General features: G+C 60.5%; 1 protein-coding gene across 12 annotated transcripts in view; it reads right to left on the reverse strand.

The window, feature by feature from the left end:
- PHLDB1 (pleckstrin homology like domain family B member 1) overlaps positions 1 to 23,423 on the reverse strand; it is a 50,914-nt gene extending 27,491 nt beyond the window's left edge. For 8 of the 12 annotated variants that reach the window (XM_059707719.1, XM_059707716.1, XM_059707714.1 and 5 more), the window contains exons 1-7: positions 23,268 to 23,422; positions 18,291 to 18,370; positions 17,262 to 17,385; positions 16,150 to 16,320; positions 7,234 to 7,359; positions 4,935 to 6,280; positions 789 to 1,070 (exon numbers count right to left, since the gene is read on the reverse strand). In XM_059707719.1, the coding sequence (XP_059563702.1) occupies positions 789 to 1,070; positions 4,935 to 6,280; positions 7,234 to 7,359; positions 16,150 to 16,320; positions 17,262 to 17,385; positions 18,291 to 18,350 (2,109 nt within the window). In that variant the 5' untranslated portion in view covers positions 18,351 to 18,370; positions 23,268 to 23,422. Of the gene's footprint in view, positions 1 to 788; positions 1,071 to 4,934; positions 6,281 to 7,233; positions 7,360 to 9,700; positions 9,881 to 16,149; positions 16,321 to 17,261; positions 17,386 to 18,290; positions 18,371 to 23,267 lie in introns of those variants that run through there. The other 4 variants (XM_059707711.1, XM_059707709.1, XM_059707713.1 and 1 more) reach the window with 3 other exon arrangements.
- Between the last annotated feature and the right edge of the window lie 4,288 nt (positions 23,424 to 27,711).

Genomic DNA, 27,711 nt, shown 5'->3' on the forward strand with positions numbered 1-27,711 from the left:
CCCCACCCCACCTCCTGCTGGTGCTCCCAGCCCCCCTACCCCACCTCCTGCTGGTGCTCCCAGCCCCCCCACCCCACCTCCTGCTGGTGCTCCCGGCCCCCCCACCCCACCTCCTGCTGGTGCTCCCGGCCCCCCCACACCCCACCTCCTGCTGGTGCTCCCGGCCCCCCCACCCCACCTCCTGCTGGTGCTCCCGGCCCCCCCACCCCACCTCCTGCTGGTGCTCCCGGCCCCCCCACCCCACCTCCTGCTGGTGCTCCCGGCCCCCCACACCCCACCTCCTGCTGGTGCTCCCGGCCCCCCCACACCCCACCTCCTGCTGGTGCTCCCGGCCCGCCCACACCCCACTTCCTGCTGGTGCTCCCGGCCCCCCCACACCCCACTTCCTGCTGGTGCTCCCAGCTCCCCACACCCCACCTCCTGCTGGTGCTCCCAGCCCCCCACACCCCACCTCCTGCTGGTGCTCCCGGCCGCCCCACCCCACCTCCTGCTGGTGCTCCCAGCTCCCCACACCCCACCTCCTGCTGGTGCTCCCGGCCCCCCACCCCACCTCCTGCTGGTGCTCCCGGCCCCCCCACACCCCACTTCCTGCTGGTGCTCCCAGCTCCCCACACCCCACCTCCTGCTGGTGCTCCCGGCCCCCCACCCCACCTCCTGCTGGTGCTCCCAGCCCCCCCATACCCCACTTCCTGCTGGTGCTCCCAGCCCCCCTACCCCACTTCCTGCTGGTGCTCCCAGCTCCCCACACCCCACCTCCTGCTGGTGCTCCCGGCCCCCCCACACCCCACCTCCTGCTGGGTGCTCTCGGTGCTGCTGCACTCCTCCTTGAGGTTCTCCTCCTCCGTGCGGTCTATGCTCTCCCACAGCCGCGCAGGGGCACCTCCAGGCTCCTCGCTGCTCCGCCCGGAGGCCCCAGTGGCCCCTGGAAAGCCTCGCGAGGGCCTCCGGCCGGCCAGTGCCAAGGCAGCAGCGGCCTCCCCGATGCTGGGCAGCTCCCCGGCCTCAGGCCCCCCATCGGCCCGGCTGTACTCCGCACACAGGTTCAGGATGGTCTCCAGGCGCTGCCGCTCCTGGGAAGATGGACAGAGCGGGCGTGAGGGGAGGAGGCGTGTCCTGTGGGGCTGGGGCAGGCAGGGTCTCCCAGGAGAGAGAACTAGGGTTCTAGGGCTTGAGGCTCAGACAAATCAGGAAAGCGCCCCCCATTCCCCGCCAAGCTCTGAGGAGGCAGAGGGAACGAGGGGACCCCAGAAGCGAGCAGGAGCAGGCTGGCTGCTGCGTCCCAGCTACGTGGCCAGCCCCCCCATCTTCCCTCCCTTTCCTTTCTCACTGCCCAGTGGGGTGCACCCAGACACACAGGGAACACACACTGGGGAGCAGACAAGGCCACAGCAAGACACAGATAAACACCAAGGTGCTCACGCTGGCGTGGATACATGCAGATCCACGACCCGAGGGGCACAGAGACCCCACACCCCAGCCCTCAAAGGGGAGGACAGACCTGAGGGGCACAGAGACCCCACACCCCAGCCCTCAAAGGGGAGGACAGACCCGAGGGGCACAGAGACCCCACACCCCAGCCCTCAAAGGGGAGGACAGACCCGAGGGGCACAGAGACCCCACACCCCAGCCCTCAAAGGGGAGGACAGACCTGAGGGGCACAGAGACCCCACACCCCAGCCCTCAAAGGGGAAGACAGACCTGAGGGGCACAGAGACCCCCACACCCCAGCCCTGATGGAGGACAGACCCGAGGGGCACAGAGACCCCCACACCCCAGCCCTCAAAGGGGAGAACAGACCCGAGGGGCACAGAGACCCCACACCCCAGCCCTCAAAGGGGAGGACAGACCTGAGGGGCACAGAGACCCCACACCCCAGCCCTCAAAGGGGAAGACAGACCTGAGGGGCACAGAGACCCCACACCCCAGCCCTCAAAGAGGAGGACAGACCCGAGGGGCACAGAGACCCCACACCCCAGCCCTCAAAGGGGAGGACAGACCCGAGGGGCACAGAGACCCCACACCCCAGCCCTCAAAGGGGAGGACAGACCTGAGGGGCACAGAGACCCCACACCCCAGCCCTCAAAGGGGAAGACAGACCTGAGGGGCACAGAGACCCCCACACCCCAGCCCTGATGGAGGACAGACCCGAGGGGCACAGAGACCCCCACACCCCAGCCCTCAAAGGGGAGGACAGACCCGAGGGGCACAGAGACCCCACACCCCAGCCCTCAAAGGGGAGGACAGACCCGAGGGGCACAGAGACCCCCACACCCCAGCCCTCAAAGAGGAGGACAGACCCGAGGGGCACAGACACCCCCACACCCCAGCCCTCAAAGAGGAGGACAGACCCGAGGGGCACAGACACCCCACACCCCAGCCCTGATGGAGGACACGGCAGTGCCCTGGGCCAGCCCCGACACGCACACGCACACTGGCCCACACGCACGCAGACACGCAGGCCTGCATGCGGGCGGCAGACACCACGGGAGGCAGACCCCAGGCCCAGGGGCCTGACACTCACCCAGAGCTGCGCTCAGACCCCTGCCAGACAGACCCGGGACCTGGGACCTGGGCCTCCCTGCGCCCACACTGAGCCTGCCCCCCTCACTGTCCCCCAAGATACCTCTCAGGGCCTAGGATCTGAAGGAAGGTCTAATCACGCTTCAGGTCTGGGACCCCCTTTCCCACTCAGAACCTCCAGCCTCCCCCATGTTCTGCCGCCGCCCCCCCCATCCCCCCCACCCCCGCCTAAGATGCCTCTCCCGTGTCCAGCTTGGCCACAACCACCAGACACTCACCCAGCAGCCCGGCTGCCGCTCGCCTAGCTCCATGGCAAAGGAAAACACCGACAACCAGGCAGAGCCTCACACCCAGGAGGCTGGGCGGCCTCGCCCCTGCCCCAGCACCCCGACAAGCAGCCCGGGGAGGTAGGAGGGGCGGGCGGGCGGCCTCCCAGATTTAAAGTGGCAGGTCAGGGCTGGCCGGGAGGTGTGCTCCTGGGGGAGGCTGGGCCACCCCTCCGTGTGGCCAGGCTCACTGCCCCCAGGGCGGCCCCAGGGGGACACTCCCTGGGCCAGGGCTCAAGCAGCCCATCTGCCGGGAAGGGGCCTCCAGCTGCCTGAGGGAGGAGCTCTGGGTCCCAGCTCTGTCTGGCTCGGCGGTACCTGCTGAACACGGCTTTGTGTGCACGGGTCAGGCGTGCCGCCGCCGCCGCCTGGGGATCCCGCCTCCCCTCTCCCCACCCAGCACCCTCACTTCATCCAAAGCTGTCCCAGCCTCTTCTGAAAGGGGCTGCGGACAAGCCTCCTCAATTTCTTTTTGTTAATCCTCACCCGAAGCTATGTTTCCACTGATTTTTAGGGAGCGTGGAAGGGAGAGGGAGAGACTGAGAGAAACATCGATGTGAGAGAAACACATTGATGGGTTGCCTCCTGCACAAGCCCCCATCAGGGCCCGGGCCGGGGAGGAGCCTGCAAGCAAGGTACCTGCCCTTGACCAGAGTCGAACCCAGGCCAACGCTCTATCCACTGAGCCACACTGGCCAGGGCAAACCTCCTCAATTCTGATTTTCCTCCGCAAACCAAATGCCCCCACTTCCCACAGGAACCCTATTCTAGTGCTCACAAGAAAGGGCAAGATCCACTGTCCCGTGCATGTGTGTGAGTGCACACACCAGCCAGAGCCCCTCGAGCCCGGTGCCTTCTGGGGGATCCCTCTCCTGTGCATGTGTGTGAGTGCACACGCCAGCCAGAGCCCCTTGAGCCCGGTGCCATCTGGGGGATCCCTCTCCTGTGCATGTGTGTGAGTGAGTGCACACGCCAGCCAGAGCCCTTCGAGCCTGGTGCCATCTGGGGGATCCCAGCACCCAGTGGCTTAGATGCTCTCTCTAGGACAGCTGCCCACAGCCACACCCAAACCCCAACACACACAGCACAATCACTGTACCCCGTTCTCCTCCTCCTCCTCCCTGCCCCCCACGTCCCAGGGGACCCTGCGTGGCCAGGGTGAGCAGCTTCACACATTTAGATGTCAAAGGGCAGCAAGAAAGAAGGACGAGATGCCTTTCTAAGGAACAAGACCTGGGCCCGGCCGGCGTGGCTCAGTGGTTGAGGGTCGACCTATGAACCAGGAGGTCAGGGTTCGATTCCCGGTCAGGGTACATGCCCAGCTTGCAGGCTCAATCCCCAGTATGGGGACGTGCAGGAGGCAGCCGGTCCAGAACTCTCTCATCATTAATGTTTCTATCCCTCTCTCTGCCTCTCTGAAATCAATAAAAATATATTTAAAAAAGAAGAACAAGACTTGGAAAGACAGGAGCCTTGGGCTCCAATCCCAGCTCTACGAAGTGTGCGACCAGAAAAAGCCATCTGCCCCTGGCCTTGCCTTCCCAGTTAGGCCTGCTTCGCAAACTGGGAGGGCCGAGGCCTCAACCATAAATGTGGTGTGTTTTCCTAGAGCAGTGGTTCTCAGCCTTCTGGCCTTTTAAATACAGTTCCTCATGTTGTGACCCAACCATAAAATTATTTTCGTTGCCACTTCATAACTGTAATGTTGCTACTGTTATGAATCGTCATGTAAATATCTGATATGCAGGATGGTCTGAGGCGACCCCTGTGAAAGGGTCATTCGACCGCCAAAGGGGTCGCGACCCACAGGTTGAGAACCGCTGTCCTAGAGTTTCCATTGTTCAGCTAAAGGAGGAGGACGTTTATGCATTAACACAAAAGCTGTGTGATGGAGTAAGTGCAAAATTAGCCCGAGTTTAAAATACAGCCTTACAGGCGTCAGAGAAAGTGCCTGGAGGCCAGTCCCCACGGTGCATCCTGGAGGAAGCATGGGCAGCGGGCCTGCAGCCCCCCGCCCGCTGGCCTGCCCACGCGCTGGGGGACCCCGCAGTGGAGGTGAGCAGCCTCCCTGGCACCCGCCCTGCTCACCAGCCTCTCCATCTCCTGCTCCCGGAGCCGCTCCTGGCGCTGCCGCCGGTGGTACTCCAGCAGGTCGTCCTCATTGTCGCTGATCTCGGTGATGCTGTTTTTCCGCTCCCGGGTGACCAGCACCTGCAAGTCCCCGCTGGAGAGCTTCCTCCGGGCACGGGGGCTCTGTCGGGTCACAGCCCCCGGCAAGGAGCCCAAGCTGTAGGCGGGGCTCAGCCGGCCACTGAAGCTGCCCTTGCGGGGTGCCAGGGACTCCCCGAGGGTGGGCGAGGGGCTCCGTGTCCTACGGCCCCGCGCCCCCAGTGTCAGTGAGAAGTCCTCTGGCGAAGTGCCGTGGGCTGCCCAGCGCCGGGGCCGGGGGCTCTCTGCCACGTCCCTGGTCAGCTTGGGGTCTGGGGTGGACCGGGTGGGCAGGGGGGACAGAGCCCGTCGGGACAGAGCCGGGCTCAGGGGAGGGAGCTCCCGCAGGCTGTCCAGGCCCCGGCGGCCCAGGCGGGGGCTCTCAGAGGGCTGCAGGGTGCGGGGGGTCGGCCCGTCCGAGAACGTTCGGCCCAGCGACTGGCGTGAGGGGCTGCTTGCCAACCCGCGCTCGGGGCCCGGCAGCTCTCGGAGAGGGCTGGGGGGGCGATCCTGGAGCACACCCATCTTGTTTCGGGGTGCAGGGACCGGAGGCTGGAACTTGGGACTGCCAGGAACGCTGGTGGGTTGGCTGTGGGCACCAGAAGTTGGGTATTCACTCAGGCTGATGGCCACCACGGGCAGCTGCCCACCCAGCCAGGGGCTCTCGGTGGCTCTGTGGGCCTCCGCCAGGACAGGAGCGGTGGGGCTGGCTGGCAGCAGACCCCGGAGGCCGGGGCTGGGGGGCCGCTCATGCCCCGCCTTCCTGCCCAGCCGGGGGCTCTCAGAGGGGCGGGCCCCACTGGGCCGGGACTGTGGGGGCTGCAAGGCCAGATGGTAACTGGAGGAGCGCACAGGCACAAGCGGGGGCACAGGAGGGGCTGGCTCCTGCCCACTGGGCGAGTGGCTGGCACAGCTCCCGCTGCTGGCTGGTGAGGAGAGTGGAGAGAAAGCCGGGGAGGTGTTCTCGTAGCTGGAGCCCACGGACATGGCGCCGGGGCTGGTCGGGGGCGACAGCAGGTAGCGACCCCCGTTAGCCATCGGTGACAGTGTGGATGTGGCAGCAGGCTTCTTGCCGCCGGCGCCGGGGTCCTCGAGCACCAGGGAGTCCATGATCTCCTGCAGGTCCTTCTCGATCGAGCTCACCAGGGAGCTGTGGCTGGCGTAGGCCGCGGGGCCCTGGGCTGCAGGCTGCGGGGGGTGGTTCCCGTTCACTAGGCTTTCTGACTCTGTGAGAGGGAAACGCAAGGATGCCTCAGGCCTGGCCTCGGGCTCTGGGGAGGTCCCTAAGCGCCAGAGCAAGGCATCCCCGCCTCCTCGGAGCTGAGCTGAGCTGCGAAGTCCGGAGGAGAAGCTGGGAGGTCTGGGTTCTGGGCGGCTGTGCCGCTGCCCTGCTGTGCAGCCTTCCCCGTCCCTGCCCGGTTCCCCGCTGTGAGGAGGACAGTAGGACGCTTCTGGCTAACACGTTCTCACTTAGGACCGTCAGCAATGACACCAGACACTCTAGGCTGGTCGCTGCCCACTCACCCCAAGTCTAGATTCCTCCCTGCCTTGGTTTCCCCAACCTCCTAAATCTCTTAGCAGGAAGGGCAGGGGGGACCCTCTGCAGCAGGGTGGAGCACGCTATGGAGCTGGATCCCAGTCCAGTAAGGAACTAAGGGGCTGCAGACCCAGCAGCCAGGACCCAGGAAAAAACACCCACCATGCCTCCCGGGCTGAACCGGGGGGTGGGGGGGGGGGACTGAACGGGGGATGTATGCTGCAGCCCTTGGTCCAATCAGAGGCAAGGGAGGGGCTGACACTGCGGGCTGGTTCCTAGAAGCCAGGCTGACCAGCTCAGCCCTCTGATGAGCCCAGGCAGCCATGCCAGCGAGAGCCCACCTGCGCCCTGCCCCAGCCCTGCTCAGCCCACCAGTGACTGGAACCACTGCCCCCAACAGCAGAGGGACTGGGCGGCGAGGCTAGGTGAGGCCGGAGAGAGCTAACCAGGGAGCGACTGGCAGCCCAGGCATCTGACTCCCTGGTTCGAGCCAAGCGGCACTTCTTGGATCTCTCCCAGTGGCCATGGCAGGTGGCAGCAAGCCCGACCATGGGTGTTGTCCTGCCCTGACTCTGCCAGGGGCTGGGGGGCCAGGAGGAGGGCCATCCAAGGGGGGACCACCCACCCAACCTCCTGCCCTACCTGGGCCGGGGCTGTAGGGGGGGCCCGGGGCCCGGCCCCCTGCCGGGATCATGCTTTTCATCCACTTGGCTTCAGCGGGGTGGTTGAACCGGAGGAAGGTGGACTGGCCCAGGCACAACATGCAGCCTTCGGAGAAAGGAAATGCTTGGACGGCTGGCAGCAGGGAGGCCACCCTCACCCACTAGCAGGCGCACCCCAGGCTCCAGGGGCCACCCCGCCTGCACTCAGTGCCCCCATCCACGTCGGAGGCAGCTGTGCCTGAGAAAGGCACCGGCTGGGCCCAGAGCACACGGCAGAGTGGAGGGAGCACTGGTTTGTGAGTCCCCAGGCCCAAGGACTAGCCCTAACTCTTCCTCTGACAGGCGAAGTCACTTCCCGCCCCGAGTCTGGTTTTCTCTTTAGAGACATGAGGACACGCCGACCTTGCAGAAGAGTTAGTGCGTGCACGTGGAAGTGCCCTGTCAACGGAGAGACTTCCTCAGGGAACATGGGCACCTGTGTCCCCCGACCCGACGTGGCCAACAGTGACCAGGCCCCTTGGGTGGAAGGGTAAGCTCGAGAGGCAGCCACTTCCAGGATCACAGAAAACTCTGAGGTAGGAGACGGGGAGGAACTGCGATGCCCCCTCAGGGGCCAGAATTTGCCTGAGATTCAACCAGGGGGCGTGGCCTCACCCTTTCCCTCTGACAATGCACCCTCTGACCTGACACCCTCCTTTCCTGCGTCTCCCCTGGAACGTAGCCCAGCCCAGCCCAGGGGCCCAGCCTCCCCACGCACATCCCCAGGCGGTAAGCACAAGCCCAGTCCTGCTCAGGAAGGGAGTGCGTGGAGGGGAGGGCACGCAGGAGCCAGAAAACGTAGCCAGGGGCCCGGGGGTGTGCCCAGCAGCAGGTGTGCCTGCCGGTGCCTGAGCCTGGTGGCAGAGCCCTGCCTCCTGACCATGCAGGTGCCAGAGGGACCTGGTGCTCCTATCACCCACCCTTCCAATTTGTTCACACCCTGGCCCTGGCCCCAGCTGCCTATCTGTCCAATCTGGTGCCACTTGGCACCCCAAGCTTCATGCGAGTCTGAGCCGAGAATGGCAGGGAAATCGACATTCCTAGACGTTGAGACAGTGCAGGCCACGAGGTCATGGGGCATCTCAGGCCGCGGGAGCACCTTAGCAGACCCCCCACTGAGAAGCATGTTGCTGGAACCCAGGGCACTGCCCGGGGGATGGGGAGACCTCGCAGACTGAGAAGCCCAGAGCAGATAACCATAGTGGACAAAGCCACCCCCTTCTCTGGCACACCCACAGGCCCTCCCAGGCAGGTGGGCACCAGCCATTCTCCAGGCTAATGGGTGATTGGAGGGGGAGCCGTCTTGCCAAGCCACCAATCAGAGGAGCTGACCCCAGAGTAATCATAACGGGAATAAGTAACAGCCAACTACCCACCCGCCTACTCACCCCGCAGCTGTTTCAGAAACAGCCCTGCCAGGCCCCCCCGACCAGCCAGTGCTCAAGGTCTACAGGCCCACTCACTCCTAGACTGACTGCCCACCAGTGCCCGGCCCACCCACGGAGGCTGTGGGCACCTAGGGACCCTCAGCCCCGCCCCCCTCTGCCCCGCACCCTCCTCCATGCAGGGGGTGTGGCTGTGCTGCCTCTGGACTATAAATAGGCGATGCCAGGCAGCAGAGCTGGGTCTGTATTAATAGATGAGCAGGAGGGCAGCAGGACTGAGGGCAGCCCAGCTCCTGCCCAAATTAACTTTCTATTTGCACTCAGGGCCCCGGTAGTTGCCTCAACTTCAGTCCTATGCCCGGGCTAGGCCAGCCTGTGTCTGGGGAGAACCCTCCTCTCTGCCTTCCTGGCCGCACCTGCAAGGCCGGCCCACCCAGGAAGCCCAAAAACCCACGCATCCAGGCAAAGCTGTGGCCGGGGCCCCCATCCCCAAAGGCTCAGGGCCCAGTGCTGTGCAGGGGGGAGAGCAGGGGGGGGGGGAGGGAGGGAGGGAGGGAGGGAGGGAGGGAGGGAGAGATTGAGAGAGAGAGAGAGAGAGAGCAAAGGAGAGGGTGGGTCCCATCTCTGAGCGATGCAGAAGGGAAACATCACACACACTCTCACACCGGCTCACACTCACTCCCGGCGGCAGCCACTGCCCTGCCGGCCACAGGAACAGGAGGGCCGGCCAAAGGGAGGCTGGGGCGCAGGGAAGATGGACGGAAGGGCCCTCGTCCTTCCCATCAGAGACCCCTCTTGGCCAGAGCGCTGGCCCCTCATCCTAACCCTCAGCTCCAGAGGCGGTCCCTGCCCTCGCGCTGGGGAAGGTGAAGTCGCCCCCAGACTCCCACTCAGAAGCATCGGGGCTCACACTTCATCGGGGCCCCCAGGACCCCTCCCCAGCGGGTCCCCCGCCCTTGCCCTCCCCGCCCGAGGTCTCCCCGCCCCAGGCCTGGGGGCTGCGGCCGCCAGGCGAGGACTCACCGCTAAGCCGGGACCTTCGGACCGCTGGCCCCCCGGGCTCGAGCCCTCCCGGCCCGGCCCGGCCTTCGGGGGGCGCCGACCTCCCGGCCCCGGCCCCGACCCGCCAGCTGCGAGGCGGGCACCGCCACCAGGGCCCGGAGGGGCGGGCCGGCCACCGCGCGGGGAAGGGAGCGGGGGAGGGACAAAGGAGGGGCGGGGAGAGGAAGTGATGGCGGAGCGTGGAGGGGGGTGCGGGGCGGGGCGGGCGCTGGGGGCGGGTACAGGGGGAGCGGGGCGCAGGGGTGGGGGTATGCCGGGAGGGGCGGACCGGGTCCACGCACCCGAGAGGAACTGGACGGAGCGCCCAGGGTACAGCCTCGGGCCCAGCGGCCACTGCGCCCAGGTCCCCAGCCCCGCGCCCCTTCCTCTGCCGCCCCTGCTCCCACCCTCGCAGCAGCTCACCCCACAGCCCCGCCAGACCCAGGCGCTGCCCCTTCCCAGCCCGCCGCCCCTGGCTCCTCCCAACCGCAGCCACCGCCCGCCGGCGCCTGGGGAGCCCCTGGAGGCCGAGTCCCAGAGACCCGGCCTCTGGACAGCAGGAGCTCGAGGGGCACACTCTCAGACGCGCCAGGTCAGGCTCACAGCCCCGCACCCTTGCTCTCAGACGCACACCCACACCGGCCCCGGCCCAGGCGCCACGCAGACACTCCGCTCGCACCGCCTCTTAGCTGCGCGCTCAGCCCCTGGAGACACTGAAATCAAAGGTCACCTCCTCCGAGGATCACCAAGCAGTGTTTCCACCTGCTGAGCCCTGCCCACTGCCACACCACTCACACCCACACGCTCACAGCACACACTACACTCATAGGCACTCACACCCACACACTACGCTCACACCCACACACTACGCTCACATGCACTCACATGCACACACTACGCTCACACCCACACACTACACTCATATGCACTCACATGCACACACTACGCTCACATGCACTCACATGCACACACTACGCTCACACCCACACACTACGCTCACGTGCACTCACATGCACACACTACGCTCACACCCACACACTACGCTCACATGCACTCACATGCACACACTACGCTCACACCCACACACTACACTCATATGCACTCACATGCACACACTATGCTCACACCCACACACTACGCTCACGTGCACTCACATGCACACACTACGCTCACACGCACACACTACGCTCACGTGCACTCACATGCACACACTACGCTCACACCCACACACTACGCTCACGTGCACTCACATGCACACACGACGCTCACACCCACACACTCCACTTATAGGCACTCACATGCACACACTACGCTCACACCCACACACTACGCTCACGTGCACTCACATGCACACACTACGCTCACACCCACACACTACGCTCATATGCACTCACATGCACACACTACGCTCACACCCACACGCTACGCTCATAGGCACTCACACCCACACACTACGCTCACACCCACACACTACGCTCACACCCACACACTACACTCATAGGCACTCACACCCACACACTATGCTCACACCCACACACTACGCTCACATGCACTCACATGCACACACTATGCTCACACCCACACACTACGCTCATAGGCACTCACATGCACACACTATGCTCACACCCACACACTACGCTCACATGCACTCACATGCACACACTATGCTCACACCCACACACTACGCTCATAGGCACTCACATGCACACACTACGCTCACACCCACACACTACGCTCACATGCACTCACATGCACACACAACGCTCACACCCACACACTACGCTCACACCCACACACTATGCTCATAGGCACTCACATGCACACACTACGCTCACACCCACACACTACGCTCACACGCACTCACATGCACACACTACGCTCACACCCACACACTCCGCACATAGGCACTCACATGCACACACTATGCTCACACCCACACACTACGCTCATGTGCACTCACATGCACACACTACACTCACACGCACACACTACGCTCACACCCACACACTACGCTCACGTGCACTCACATGCACACACTACGCTCACACCCACACACTACGCTCACATGCACTCACATGCACACACTACGCTCACACCCACACACTATACTCATATGCACTCACATGCACACACTACGCTCACACCCACACACTACGCTCACATGCACTCACATGCACACACTACGCTCACACCCACACACTACGCTCATACCTACACACTACACTCATAGGCACTCACACCCACACACTACGCTCACACCCACACACTACGCTCACATGCACTCACATGCACACACTACGCTCACACCCACACACTACGCTCACACCCACACACTATGCTCATAGGCACTCACATGCACACACTACGCTCACACCCACACACTACGCTCACATGCACTCACATGCACACACTACGCTCACACCCACACACTACGCTCACATGCACTCACATGCACACACTACGCTCACACCCACACACTACGCTCACGTGCACTCACATGCACACACTACGCTCACACCCACACACTCCGCTTATAGGCACTCACATGCACACACTACGCTCACACCCACACACTACGCTCACGTGCACTCACATGCACACACTACGCTCACACCCACACACTACACTCACATGCACTCACATGCACACACTACGCTCACACCCACACACTACACTCACACACTCATATACGCTCACACTACACTCACACACTCACATGCACTCACACCCACACACTACGCTCACACCCACACACTACGCTCACATGCACTCACACACACACTGCTCACACCCACACACTACACTCATAGGCACTCACATGCACACACTACACTCACACCCACACACTACACTCATAGGCACTCACATGCACACAGTACGCTCACACCCACACACTACACTCACGCACTCATACACGCTCACACTACACTCACACGCTCACATGCACCAACACACACACTACACGCACGCACTCACACACATGCATGCGCTCACACGCTCACATGTGCACATGTGTCTGATTCCCCTTCTGAAGGAAGAAGGAAGGACCATGTAGGGTCAAATGCACAGAAAGGGAAGCCTTTAAACATCTCCTCAGGAAGAGTGACTCATCCGTCTGGAAACTGTGATGGCCAGAGGGGCAGCCCCAGGCGCCCGCTGCGGGAGAAAGAGGGAGGAGGCAGGCACAAGAAGTGGGGAGCTCCCAGCCTTTGCTTTTTCTCTTCTTCCTTTGAGCTTCATGAGTCAAGATCTTTATCAGTTGGAGACTTCAATCCCATTTCACAGAAGGAATAACTGACCATTGGGTGGGAGAGGAAAAGGCTCAGTGTCCTGGATCCCAGAGGGAGGCGGCGAGATAACCCAGGAGTGTGGCTCCCCAGCCATGTCCCAGGGCGCTGCCCAGGCTGGCCTCACACAGGCCCCTGCCCAGCAGTGAGGGCCGTAGGGAGGGAAGGAGACGGGGAGACACGGCTGGGCTGCAGCAAAGCTAGGAGTGGCTGGGGCCCTGCTGTCCAGACAGCCTGGCCCTGAGTGTGTGGCTTCCGAGGGGCTCCCCTCCTCGGTCTCCTCACAGACCTTTCATGTGGCCTGGCCCTGGGTCCCAGGGTAGGGCAGCCTAGCCCCAGATGGAGATCCCTCCTCGTTTCCTGGTCCTATTCCCAGCTCCACCTCCTGCTCTGTAGAGAAGAGGGCAGTGTAGGATGTGCCCAACTTCCCAGGGAATGGGAGTGGAATCAGGATCTTCCTGGCTCCCTCACTCCAGGCTCCCATGTCCAAAGCTCTGGCTACAGGCTGGCATCTGCTTTCTGCTCACCACCCCCACCCGTGGCCCAGGCATACTCCTGCCGGGAGAGCCTGTCCCTGCCATGTCTGCCAGGCATGGTGTGTGCCACCCTAAATAGCTGGGCACAGTGCCCAGAATGATGCACCTCAGGCCTGGCCCAGCCAGAGCGGGCTCCTTGTTATTTCTAGGGTAGCCTTCTCTTTTTCAAAGGTGAGGGTACCCTCACCAAGGCTAGATCGGGGAACAAACAGGGAAAATGATCCTCTTGCACATACACCCAGATAGGCATGTGGCCAGTGGGTCCTCACGTACACATAGCAACACACACATGGACACTTCGGTGCCATCTGTCCCAAGTTCACTCCTGTTCCCCACTTGAACACCCTCATCTATAAACACAAGGAAAGACACAAACACAGAGCTACATAAGCCCAGAGCCGCAAACATCCGGAGATACATAAACACACCCAGTTACACAGACACACAGAGAACATGTCCGCCCCCGAGCCGCCCAGTTTCCAGGGAAACGCACTCCCAAGAATGTCCGGAGTGGGGCCAGGCAGGGCGGGCTGGGTGCCTTGCTCCAGAGATGAGACAAGGAAACCCTCAGCGCCTGGAGCCCGGGGAGGGGGTGCTGGGGAGAAGAACACCCATTCCTTTGTGCCTCTGCCTCCCCCTCCCCCGGCTGCCCAGCTCCTGGGACAGGCAAGCCTGGACAAGAAGGCTGTAGGGATGGGGGGAGCAAAAGGGAAGGGGGTTGGGGTCAGAAGAGAGTGGGAGGGTATATAATTGGCAGGGTAGGCTTTTGGCTACAGAAGAGTTGGGGGTCATGGGGGTCACAGGAAATGCCTGAGAATTCCATCTGGGCCCAGGCCCTCCCTCCTCTCAGGAAACTAAATGAGGCACTGGCCAGACGGGGCCTCCGTTCCTCCACCCGCTCACCACACGGGGATGTTCTTGCCCATGAGTGTGAGGGGTTGGGAGCTGGGGAGCAAGGGCTGGGCTTTCTCTCGCCTCCCCTGAGCTCTGCTCCTGCCTCCCCTTGCTGCTCGGTCTCACTGCCATGGACCAGGTCTTGGGAAGACGCTCTCTTTGCGCCTGAAGAAGACTATCAGATGGCATCACCGCCAAAGTCCGGTTCGTGGGGCTCCTCCTCTCAACCAGTCAGACAGCGGAAGCCCGGAGGACACAGGCTTGCCTGCTGCTGCTGGGCCTGCCTCCCGAAGTCACTGCCCCCCACACACTCCCCAGGGCAGGAAGAAGGGAGGAGGGCCAGGTCGGGTCTCCTGGGTCAGCTGCGAGGGGAGGAGCATTTAGAGCCCCTGAGGAGTGGGCACAGAGGAGAGAGGGGCACAGAGGGGTCCCACTGCAAAGGAGCTTCCGGCTGGTCGGAGGGGAGAGTCCCCAGAAAGTGGTTCCAGGACACCAGTCCTGCTCAGAGCCAGGTCAGCCAAAGCTCACAGCCTCCTGCGAACCCCACCTCTACCCCATCCACACCTGCCTCTCTCATTCCCTTCCACTGATGCCCAGGGCAAACACACTGGTTCTGTCCAAGTGCCACCTGGGCCAACCCCTTCCTGGTCTGCTGGTCACCATAGTAACTGGGGCCCAGTTTCCAAAGCCAGCTCACACAAAGAATGGCCTATTGCTTTGGGAAGCAGGGTGCTAACTATATTCATGACCCCAAAGCTACTGTCAACATTTTTTTTCTTTTTTGGTATTGTTGTTAATCCTCACCTGAGGGTACTTTTTCTTTTTTTAAATATATTTTATTGGTGTTTTACAGAGAGGAAAGGAGAGGGATAGAGAGTTAGAAACATCGATGAGAGAGAAACATCGATCAGCTGCCTCCTGCAGACCCCCACTGGGGATGTGCCCGCAACCAAGGCGCATGCCCTTGACGGAAATGGAATCTGGGACCCTTCAGTCCACAGGCTGACGCTCTATCCACTGAGCCACACCGGTCAGGGCTGAGGATACTTTTTCATTGAATTTTAGAGAGTGGAAGGGAGACGGAGAGACAGAGAGAAACGTCAATGAGAGAGAGACACGTTGAATGGCTGCCTCCTGCACGTGCCCCCACTGGGGCTGGAGCCTGCAACTGAAGTACGTGCCCTTGACGGGATTCGAACCTGGGACCCTGTAGTCCGCAGCTGATGCTCTATCCACTAAGCCAGACTGCCTAGGGGACATTTTTTAATAGGAGTGGGCATGTCCCCAGATTTCGCCCTTCCCCATCCCTGTCGGGGGTGTCCTCCTCTCCCCACCTCTCCAGCTTCCCAGAGCACAGCTCCCTCTGGCGTCCGGGACAGTGCCATTGTGCCCCCACGCTGTTCCTAAGGCTCTTGCCTAACAACCACTGGCGACCGCCACCAGGCTCCCCAAGCCCTGTGATCGCAGGAACGGGCTTCGCTTCTCTCCCGAGGGCGGAGGGAGGAAGGGTGAGGGCGGCCAGAGAAGAAAAGCAGGATGAAGACAAGTCTGGCTGCCAGAGTCGGGGTCTGGGCTGTTGTTCGGGCACATCAGATGCAGTTGAACACCCCACCTCCAACAGGGCAGTTACCACGGCAACCACCCTGCAGGCTTCCCCTGCACCTGTCACGCACAAGCTTTTAAACCAGGACCCCCTCTGCTAGGTGTCACTTACCCTGAGTGAGCCGGGTGGGCTGCCGGACAGGGAGCCCGTCGATGGCACAGGCATTGCCGCACGGGTAGAGGGTGAGGGTGCCCCGCAGGTTCTCTATGTAGCAGTGCTCGGGAGCCAGGCCCGGCCCCTGCAGGGCAATGTCCTTGGCCGCAGAGCCAATCACTGTTCTCCCTAAAGACAGGAGGCAAACTGAGTCAGAGGGTTTGCCCAGCCCCAGGAGGCAGACAGGGCAAGGAGGACTGTGAAGGAAATGGGCTTCCACCTCCTACTCCAGGAAGGATCCCTGCCCCACTGTCCCTTTGGGCCCCTTTGCCTGGGGGAAAGTCTGTGGTAGGAGCTCTTCTCAGGCAGAGAAAAGTCTGGACCAAAGATGGGACCCAGAGGGCACAACAGGATCCAGAACCCACGCCAAGCAGAGAAGGGCACTTCTTTCCTGCACACCCTCCTTAGGCACCCCGCCCCCCCACCCAGCTGGTCATCTCCTTCATCATCCTCCCCTCTCTTTTCTTCTAAGTTTCCTTCTCTCCTTCTCTCCCTCCTTCTGCCACCTGCAGCCCTTGCCCTCCCTCACTCCCTCTCTCTCCAGTGCGGCCTCTCCCCTCACTGCTTCTGCCTGCGCAGACCCTCCCCTGGCAGAGCCCCCAGGCCTGGTATTTGCAGAATGTGGGGAATGTCGCATCACCCAGGCAACCAGTGCAACCAGGAGGGAAGAGGACGCTGAGATGTGCAGGGCTGTGCCAGGGCCTTATCTTGCATGGGAGCTCTGCCCTTACTTCCATCTCTCCCTTCTGCACTGGTGCCTGCTCCCATGCCAGGCACCGCCCGGGAGCGGGCCCCTCGCTTCTGGGCCATCCTGGTTGCCAAGAGCACTGTGCTCTCCTGTTTCAGCGTGCTCCTCCTTGTGTCTAAAGGGATCTCTAATCCTTGTCATGGAGCCAGGTTATCAACCAGAGTGGGCAGGCCGTCTGGGAGGCAGAGGCCAGGGAAGCAAACTGGGGGGTGGCACCGCCTCCCATTTGGGGGAGCTGACCACTGCCAGCAGATAGCAGAAGGGCTCCAGCACATGCCTGGGCCCCAGGGCAGGGATGTACGGACAGAGGGGCCTGACTTACCTTCCTCCAGCGGCACCAGGGTGATCGCTGTGCTGAGCCGCCCGCTGCCCAGGCTCACTAGGTGGGGCTTGTCTGTCTGCACCTTCAGCCCTTTGCCCGTCTCAATCAGGTCCAAGGGGCCTTTCTGCGGGCAGGGTGGGCGGGAGGTGAGACCCCAGGCCAGACCTCAGCGCCCAGCCACACTCCCTCCAGCACCCTCGCTGGCCTCACTCTCTCCAAAGGACTCTGAGGTAGGGAGAGGGTTAGCACACAATCTTGCACAGAGCACTATTCCACCATAGTGTCATTAGATCTGAATCTAGGCCACTAGCTCGTCCCACCAGATTTATCTCAAGTCTTGGCTTAACTGCCCCTTTTGTCTATTAAGACAGAAACACGGAGAAAGTAAGGGGAGTGGGGAGGCCCTGGGTGAGAGGAGGGGGTACTGGAGAGGAGGGCCAATCAGGGCTTGTCCGGCATGCCCTGCCTCAGTGGATAGAGCATCAGCCTGAGGACCAAAGGGTCCTGGGTTCGATTCTGATCAAGGGCACATACCTTGGTTGCAGTCTCCTCCCCAGCCCTGGCCCTGGTCAGGGTGCATGCAGGAGGCAACCAATTGATGTGTTTCTCTCACATCAATGTTTCTCTCTGTCTCTCCCTCTTTCTTTCACTCTCTCTAAAAGAACAATGGAAAAATATCCTTGGGTGAGGATTAACAGAAAAAAAAGGTAAGTTCACAGACTTGTCTGTGGCAGTCCACTTGGCCAGCGCTTGTCTCTGTTAAACTAAATCACGAGAGGGCAGAGGCGGGATTAAGGAGGGAAATACAGCTCAGAGTCCAACTGAAAACCCTTCCTGGCTTTCAAAGGCTATTTTCCGGGTAAACCCATTAACCTGGTTCAGATAAAGACTTGGCTGTTGATAGGCTCTGGGCGTGGGAAGCGAGAGAGGAACTGCTGTTCTCATTCTTGGGCCGGGACCACGGGTGGACAGAGGAGCCGAACTCATCTTCACCAACAGCCCTCTTGCCCCAGGGCCGACCCAGCTCACCTGCACCATTGCTGGGGTCTTGCATCCAGGGCCCACCTGGTTCCTGGTGAGCGTGTCCATGGTCTTGATCTCTCGAGCTCCTGGGGACACAGCAGACAGCAGGTGAGGTGGAGGCAGGGCAGGAAAGGGGAAGGGGCAGGCTCTGGGGCGGGCTCTGTGGCAGGCGGCACTGCCATCGTCACTCCCAGCTCCCGGTGCTGCAGGAGACGCGGGGGAGGGGGGGGAGGGGGGAGGCAGTGTATCTCCAGCCACAGCAGGGCTCCCGCCCCACACCAGGCCTGGCCCTTGCCCCCAGAACCACAGAAAGCCCTAGAAGGCCCAGCCTGCATTTCTGTGCTTCCCTACCGCGGACACCCAGCACCAGGTTGTGGCCGCTGAGGACCCTCAGACACCAGAGCTGAAGCAGGGTGGGAAAATCTACCCAAGTGGGAGCAGGGGAACCCAAGGAGCCCCTCCCAGGACACTGGCAGCCAGAGGGCACCAGGTGGGCAGCAGGGCTGAGCTAGGACCTCCCCCTTTCTTCTCCTTTTGTCTCTTTTCCCAGGTGGCCTCATTAGGATCTTTTCTCTTTCTTTTTCTTTTTTTTTTTTAACTTTTATTTATTGATTTGAGGGAGAGGAAGGAAGAGAGAGAAATAAAGAGAGAAATAAAGAGAGAGAGAAAGGGAGGGAGGGAGTGAAGGAGGGAAGGAGAGAGAGAGAGAGAGAGAGAGAGAGAGAGAGAGAGAGAGAGAGAGAGAGATTGAGATTTGCTGTCCCACTTATGCAGTCATTGGTTGGTTCTTGTATGTGCTGACCTGGGATTGAACCTGAAACCTCAAGTATCTGGACAACCTTCTAACCAGCTGAGCTACCGGCGAAGGCCAGGATCTTTTCTTAAAGGAAACAAGAACATTCAACCAGAACGTTAATAAATATTTGCTGGGGAAACTCACCCGGCCGGTGTGGCTCAGTGATTGAGCGTTGACCTATGAACCAGGAGGTCACGGTTCAGTCAGGGCACAGGCCCGGTTGCGGGCTTGATCCCCAGTGTGGGGCGTGCAGGAGGCAGCTGATCAGTGATTCCCTCTCGTCAATGAGGTTTCTATCTCTCTCCCTCTCCCTTCCTTTCTAAAATCAAGAAAGATATCTTTAGAAGAAAAAAAGAAAAAGGAAAACTCAACCATTCTTTCTGTCTCTGTAAGTCTCAACTCCTGCACCCTCTTCTCCAGAAAGCAATCCCCCCAGCGGAGTCAGAAAAGCACACACACACCTCAGTGGTGCCTGATACTGGGAATACAGGACTCGGACTGGAACCTCCTGAGTCGGTGCCGGAGGAAGTGTAGGTCCTCAGGGCCAGGCGGGAAATAGACCCAGAGCCCGAGCCGCCAGAGCCCACCCTCTCTTCCTCTCCGGTCACATGTCTGGTACCTGAGAACAGGAACGAGCACCTCTGGGGACTCATGTGCGCCCAGGTGCCCGTCCCTTGACCAGCTTGCTGATGGGAGGACGTGTTTGCTGCTGGCATGTCCTGGGAAGCTGAGGAGAACATGGCTGCGGGCAGGATCCTCTCCACTCTGCCAGCTTCTCCGGGTGCTGAGAGAAGTCAGTCGGGGCAGGAGCCACACTCCAGAGAGGGTCTGCCCTGGCAGTGGGCCCGAGGGCAGTTACCAATTTCACCCTCCCAGCTTCCACCTGCCAGGTGGCATCTCGGCCACCATCTCCACCCCAGCTGGGGGAAGAGAGGCCAGGCCAGGACAGCGCCTGGGCCCACCCCAAGTCTGCCTGGGGAGAGGGAAGGCAAAGGCCGTGAACCTGCACCAAGGCCAACTTGGCACGGCACCGCCCAGGGCATCTGGTGACAGGAAACACTTTCCAGGGACGGAGGGTGCCATACTGTTTCTCTCAACTCGGGGAACCCGTCCGCATTCTGGGCGGGAGGAGAGGCAAGAGACCATGGGTTGAGAATGGGCAGTTTCTCTAAAAGCAGGGGTAAGGAAAACAAAACATAAAGGTGAGGGAAAGGCACATCATTTAGCATCTAACCCTGTTCTTTTATATATGTGTGTATTTATTTCTTTATTGACTTCAGAGAGGAAGGGAGAGGGAGAGAGATAGAAACATCATTGATGAGAGAGAATCATTGATCGGCTGCCTCCTGCACGCCCCACACTGGGGATCCAGCCCGCAACCCGGGCATGTGCCCTGACTGGGAATTGAACCCTGACCTCCTGGTTCATAGGTGATGCTCAACCACTGAGCCACGCCGGCCGGGCTAATCCTGTTCTTTATCATTTATTAGCTCTGAGATCTTGGACAAGTTCGTTAACTTGTCTCTTTCAGGTCATTCTCTATAAAACTGGAATAATGATTTTTAAAAAGGTAGGGATTTAGTGCTTGCCTAGAATGGGGAGGGACTAATAAATAAATGGACACAAGATTTCTTTCTTGCCCAATAGGAATACTCTAAAATTAAATCGTGATAATGGCTGCGCAACTCTGTAAATATACTAAAAATAATCGAATGTGCACTTAAAGTAAGTGAATCTTATGGTATATACATCACACCTCCATAAAACTGTTAGTTTAGAAAAAGACTGACTGGAGATTCAGGTTTTTATTAAATGAGACGCTGTGAAGTACAGAGCGCTATAAACAACATACAAATATAAAGTTATTACTGTGTTTCATGACCTTGAACAAGTCCCTTCACCTCTGTGGGCCTCAGTTTCTTCATCCGTCCAACGTGTCACTATTACCTTGCAAGGCAGCTGTGGGTATGTTCGCTTATTTAAACCAAAAATTTTCAAGTGAACGCCCTAGCGGTTTGTCTCAGTGATGTCTAAGCCTGCGAGTGGAAGGGTCCTGGGTTCCAGGCTCGCTCTCCGTGCAGGAGGCAGCCGACCCATGGGAGGCGAGGGAGAGGGGAGGAGAGGAGAGAGGAGAGGAGAGAGGAGAGGAGAGAGGAGGGGGGGAGGGGAGGGGGGAGGGGAGGGGAGGGGAGGGAAGGGGAGGGGAGGGGAGGGGAGAGGGGAGGGGAGGGGAGAGGGGAGGAGAGGGAGAGGGGAGGAGAGGAGAGAGGAGAGGAGAGAGGAGGGGGGAGGGGAGGGGAGAGGGGAGGGGGGAGGGGAGGGGAGGGGGGAGGGGAGGGGAGGGGGGCGGGGAGGGGAGGGGAGAGAGGTGCATAGGGAAGATGGGCGCATGGGGGTGCGCGGCTGTGGCCGGCGGGACACCTGGTCAGGCGCGGAGGGAGGAAAGGTACCCCAGGGCCCACGCATCCGAGCTCAGCAGGCGGGGCTTTGACGAGGGCGGGGAGCCGACACCTGGGGGCGCCCGGACCGCACCCCGGGGCCCGGGGGGCCGACCCGCCTCCCTCCGACGGGCCGCCCGGACCCGGCGGTACACCCACCCGCCCCGCCCCCGAGCCTCCGGGCCTTTCGGGGGAACCCCGCCTCTCCTCGCGGCCAAAAAGCCCCAGCGGCGGGGGCTCCGGGCGGGCGGGGCGCGGGGCGCAGAGGCTGGGCGTCCGCGAGTGACCCCCGTGGGCGAGGCCGGGCGCCAGCAGGTGCCGCTCTGGCCGGGCCACTGCCGCCTCCGGGCCCCACAGGCTCCGCGCCCGGCCCGGTCCCCAGCCTCCCAGGCCCGTGCGCCGCCGCCGCCGCCCCGAGGAGGGCGAGGGAAAGGAGGAAACTGAGGCTGGGAGCCCGGGGGCGGGAAGGTGCGTGGAGAGAAAGCGGGACAGGAGCGCGCGAGGAGGGGCAGGAGGTGGGGCGACTGAGCGGGAGGGGTCCCCGAGGGTCTGGGCCGCGGCCGAAGCACCGACGGGACCGCGGGGAGGGGCGCGGCGCTGGAGGCAGGGGCCGGGGCGGCCAGGGGTCCCGGCCTCACTGCCGCGGGCGGGCGGGCGGGAAAGCGCCCTCTCCCACGTCCCGGGCGGGGGCCGCCAGGTGGGACAAGGCCGCAGTGTTGGGCGCCGCCCGCCCGGGACAAGCGGCCTTTCTCTGCGGAGCGAGGAGAAGGCGCCGCTTGTTTGCGCGCGGGGGACACGCGGCCCAGACCCCCCCGCGCCCGCGGAGCAGCTGCAGGGAGGGGCGCGCGTGTCCGAGGGCCGCGGGGACTGCGTGGGCGCGGGGTGCAGGGGGTGCAGTGGGCTCCACGCGGCCCGGGCCGAGAGAGACGGGGCGCGCGTGGGTGGCGGGGCGCGGGCGCGGGCGGACCTCTGACGTGTGGGAGCCGCCTGTGTGGCCGCCGCGATGACTCAGCCTCGGGCAGCGTCGGCACCGCTGAGCTAACGGACCCGAAGGCAGCCGCGCCCGGCGCCCGGGCCCCCGCTCGCCCCCGCCGGGCGGAAGGCCCTGATCCTCCTCGGAGCGGCCCGGGTGGAGGGGCGCGGGCCGCGCTCCAGGGAACCCCGCGGGGACAGGATCCGGGGGGCGCGTAGCCAGGCGCTGGGGCTCTCCCGGTGCCCCGTCCCGCCTCCTGGACGCCAAAGAACGCGGGGCCTCGGGGGAGGCTGGGAGGTCCCAGACGTGCGCCCCATGTCCTGAGTCCACCCAGGAGTCCCTCCCGGACCCCCAGCCTCCGTCCGAGCGGCCTCGCATCCCCTCCTGGTCCCGGAATGGGAGCGGAGATGCCCCAGGGGGGCCCCCTCCCGGTGCAGGGCTCTCAGTCCTGCCGTGGGCAAGAGCGGGGTGGCGGCAGGGCTCAGACTGAAGGGACCCGAGTGTCGTCGGCTGGTCTGGACAGGGTGGGTCCAGCGCCCCTCCTGGGGCAGAGCGCTAGGGCTCCCCCTGGCGGCGGCGGGGGGCGGGGCAGAAGCGCGCGACTCGCGAAGTGGCTGAGCCCACTCCCCAGAGCCCCTTCGCCCCACGCACTCCCCTGCCTCCCCCCGTGGGCTTCTCCCGGGCCCCCCAGCCCAGAGCTTATCTGTGGGCTCCGCCAGGCCTGGGCCCGCGCAGCACGCGGAACCCGCGGGCGTAGGGGGAGAGGGTGTCCTTACCTCGAGGAGAGGGCGCGCCGGCCCCGGGTCTGGCCAGGCCGCGCGGCCCCAGACCGGACGCTGTTGCTTTTCCCCGGGAGCCCGCTGAGTAGGTGGAGAAGGAGCGGCCCCGCCCCTCCGGCTAGTCCCCGCCCCGGCCCCCGGCCCGCGTCCGGTCGTCTAGGCCAGCGGGAGAAGACGCCCTCGTGGGTCCGGAGCCCAAGGTCCACCCCCCCTTTCCCATAGCAGCACCCCCACCCTCGCCTGCACAGCGACCGCTTTGTTCCTTTCTGCAGCTGGGCTCTCCACCACCCCGCACCCTTCCCTCCCCTCCCCGCCCCTCTGACCACTCTCCTACCCTAGGCTTCAAGGCTCTTCTGAGGGTGTTTTTGACAGTTTCTCATCCCCCCCCCCCCTTCCCCGTTTTAACCTTAGATGCCTGGATCTCCATGGGCTCCCAGGGAACCTCCCGGTCCCGGTCCGGCTCTTCAGCGTCCCGGTCCGGCCCTTCAGCGTACTCCGCACCCTCTCCAGAACATTTGCTGCGGGGACCCTGTCACCCCTTATCCTCACCCTCTTCCAAGTCCCACCGTGAAGAGCTGTAGGTGGGGTCGATAACCCTGCGCATCAGGCTTCACGGTTTCTCTGGAGATCGGCACAAGAAGCATGTGCAAGGGCCACGCAGGCTGTAAAACACAAGCTTCATGTTGCTCCCCCGCCCCAACCCCCCGGGGACAATCGGGAGACAAGCTGTAGAATACAGTTGCGCGTGCTATCCCAGAGCAGTTTGGGTTTCTGTAGGAGCAGGGGAGAAAATAAGGGAGAAAGGGGGGTCTAAGCACCTAAGAGTAGCCAGAAACAGCCTGAAGTCATTCTTCAACCCCCACCGCGAAACCCAACACTGACAGTGGATCCTTACCTGGCGAGGCCAGCTCCTGCCCCAAGAGGCTGACTGGGAGGCCCTGGGGAGCTGAACTCAGCTGGACTGAACCCCTTTAACAGCACCAGAGGGACCCCTGAGACTCTCCCACGCTGCAGGAGGGAGCAGAAAGACCCAAGGCCGGCAGCAATGGCAGCTGGGCGGAGCAGAACGTAACTTGTCTTTTTTGGGATGGGCTTTAGTCTGTGCCCTCTCTGCCTAACCCAGGAGCAGAGGGGAGGCTGACCTGCAGGAACCTCGGGTCACTCATTGGCAGGGCCAGCTTTAGCAGGGGCCCCACACAGGAGGCCAGAGCTCACCCCTGGCATGCAGGGGGCGCCCCTTCCAATTCCTCTTCATGTTGGAGCTTCATGAGAGTATTTTGACTCTGGCCACCTTACATGAGACAGATCACAACAGTAATTTTCAGACTCTTCTAGTCAGAGAAAAAGAAAAACCAAAACCGTGTGTCCTATGTGCCAAGACCCAGCATTTGCAGGGAGGAGCTCAGATTGGGAACCTCAGAGGCTTTGCGTTAAGTCACAGTGTCCAGCTCTTCTTGAAAGTCTTGGTGGGGAGGAATCTCGGAATCCTCACGCCTGCCACAGAGGCAACTGGTGCTGAGGCAGGGAGTTAAAACAGCATCAGCTTTTCTCTATCCTCCCGGCCCAGGGGCCCAGTGCTGAAGGCTGTGCAGTGTGTCCCAGTTCCTGCTGTCAAGGCCCTAAGTTCCCACAGTTAGAGCACTCAGGGGACTCAGGCCCACGCCTCAGAGGCCACCCCACCCTTCCCCACATCTGGAGTGCATCAAACCTCAGTGCTCTCAGTTATGCAAGAGGTCGAGCAGCTGGGAGCTCGGCAGAGGGGGAGGAAGAGAGAAAAACAGAAAACTTTCCAAGCATGCTTCAGACTTTCCTAATTGGAGGCGGGGGCGGGGCCACGCTGAGTGGAGGGAGAGGGTTTTTTAGGCCCTCGTCACTCAGCAGTGGCTTGGCACATGGCCCACCCTGTCCCTCCTCTCAGATGGTTCACCTTCCAGCCCGAACAGTGGATTGCTCATCACAGCAAGTAACTCCTGGAGATACTAGTACACACCCTACCCAAAAGGTCTTTTCCGGCCTCTGGATCCTGAACTCAGGTATCATTACAGAAGGTGTGACGCCCAGTAACCCCTCACCACATCCAAGTTGGGGGAAAAGTCAAACCTTTTCAGCAGCTGCAAGGAGCTCTCTGCTCAGCTTGTCCTCAGAATTACACAGCCCACTTCAACCTGAAGCTACATCCAAGCAGGGTGGGAAATTTGGGTCGGACAGAAACTGGTCTTGCCTACCTCTGTGGCTCCTGTAAGTTAGGACCTTCCTAACAAGCATTCATTTGGGAAAAAGAATGGGGAACAAGAGCTATTTCCATTTCCCTCATTGTCTGGAATTGGGAATGCCTTTTTCAAACAGCCCCTCTTTGGTAATCAGCCTTATCGCACTGCACCTATGGAAGCTTTCCAGAACGGACTAAGCCGGGGGTGGGCAAACTTTTTGACTCGAGGGCCACAATGGATTCTTAAACTGGACCGGAGGGCCGGAACAAAAGCATGGATGGAGTGTTTGTGTGAACCAATATAAACTCAAAGTAAACATACATAAAAGGGTATGGTCTTTTTTTTTTTTTTAGTTTTATTCATTTCAAACGGGCCGGAGTTTGCCCACGGCTGCTAAGCCCTCAATAACCATGTAGCCCCTGTGTAGGAAAAGCAAGGCCAAAAATTTCCTTTTAGGTGGGGGTAGTAGAAGTAACCCAAGATTCTAAAAACTGTCTGCTTATCTCTTGTGTTTGAGAGGGGCAACAGCTTCCTTTAGAAATGGAGTCTTCCCCTGGCCGGGTGGCTCAGTTAGTTGGAGCAATGTCCAATCCTAATATATAAAAAGCCAGGGGCTGTCATGACCTAAATGACCAGACAGACGATCAAACAGCAGGCTAGGGTCCTGGCCAGCACGGTGGGAGGTGGGGCGCCTCCTCACACGACTGCTGGGCCTCTAGTGAATGAATAAGTGAAACAACAAACTACCTCGCTAAAAAAATAATAAAAAATCAATTTTTAAAAAAGGTAGTCTTTTCCCTAAAGGCTTGCCTCCACATCACTAACTCCTCAGGGTAAATGAAACTGACACTAGTAGAGATGCTGTCTGCCCTTGGGTGAGAGCAACGCGTAGCAATCGGCCTCCTTGTGGACCTGCCAGACTGAAAGCTCTACAGCTGTAAATATATCCCCCAAAGCGAGCAGGGGAAAGGGTTGCAGTGAAAGAGGTGCAGACTAAAGGGAGTGGATTCTGAATGTTTGTTTTCTTCTACAGCCTGTAAGACAAGCTCTATTCCTCAGCAGCCGAGACCCATGTGGAGTTATCACTAGTTATCGTTAACACTTGTCTACCTTAGAAAAAAAGTCTGTGTAGGTAATTACAGACATTGCTCCTAGTTGGAATTTATTATATTCTAACTAGAAACAATGTCTGTAATTACCTTTTGGGTGGGGACTTTTTGTATTTTCTCCTGTCTTCCTCCAATGAGGCCTGCAAAAGGTGGACTTTTAAGAAACGCTATTCTATCTCAACCCTGGAAATCTCTCAGATCATACCCCATGAACAATTTCAAATTAATGGAGGACAAAGTTTCCCATGAGATGCACAAGCCAATAGATTTAGGGTTTGAAACTACTGTGAGCAACTGAGTACCAGATCTATTTAAAAAGAAACTCCTGACCACAATGGAGGTGTGCCCCTTACCTCCTCTGTGGAATTAAACCAGGGGGGAACCACAAGCCTCCTCCATTAAACATAACGCTCAGACCCAATTATTGTGCCGGTCTCCCTCACAAGAGGCCAAAAAGTGCGCTTATGCCATGGAGGGACTGACTGCCAGGCAGGGTATGGCATGGGTTTGGTATGCTTCGTTTCATTGGGTTAAAGTTACAATCTCAGAGCCAAGCCACATTTCAGCAACATTAGACCAGATACTTTCTAAGGGGAAAGAATTCAGAATCTTGGCTTTCACCATGAAGATAATACCTTTTTCATTCCACTTACTGTTCATTAGAATAATTTGCCTCCCAAGGTACTGATGTTCGTTTTTAAGTTAAATAAGTGAAGCTTCTTCAGAGGGAATTATCAACACCGCCCAAGGTGTTCACCCCTCACCCCTGCTACTTCTTACCAGTCTACTGGGGAGGGGAAGGCTTCACATATCACGAACCTTTATCTTTACAGATGAAGCCTCAGTTTCCTTATTCTACAACTGCCGAAAGAATTAAGACCAAAAGTCCATGAGTAGTATTAGATTCATTCAAAAGCAACTCAAGTGTAGGAGATGCAGGTGCAAGGTGGAGAGGGTTAATGGGGGGAGGGGACATCTGTAATACTTTCAACAATAAATTAAAAGGCAATTAATACTCTCGGAGAGTATTCCTCTTAAAAATATATACATCATTAATTTTTAATCTTAGATCCCATTACATTATCCTGAATCCACAGACACCAAAGCATAGAGTCTAACAAA

This window comes from Myotis daubentonii, chromosome 9, assembly GCF_963259705.1.
Source record: "Myotis daubentonii chromosome 9, mMyoDau2.1, whole genome shotgun sequence".
Classification (NCBI taxonomy): Eukaryota; Metazoa; Chordata; class Mammalia; order Chiroptera; family Vespertilionidae; genus Myotis; species Myotis daubentonii.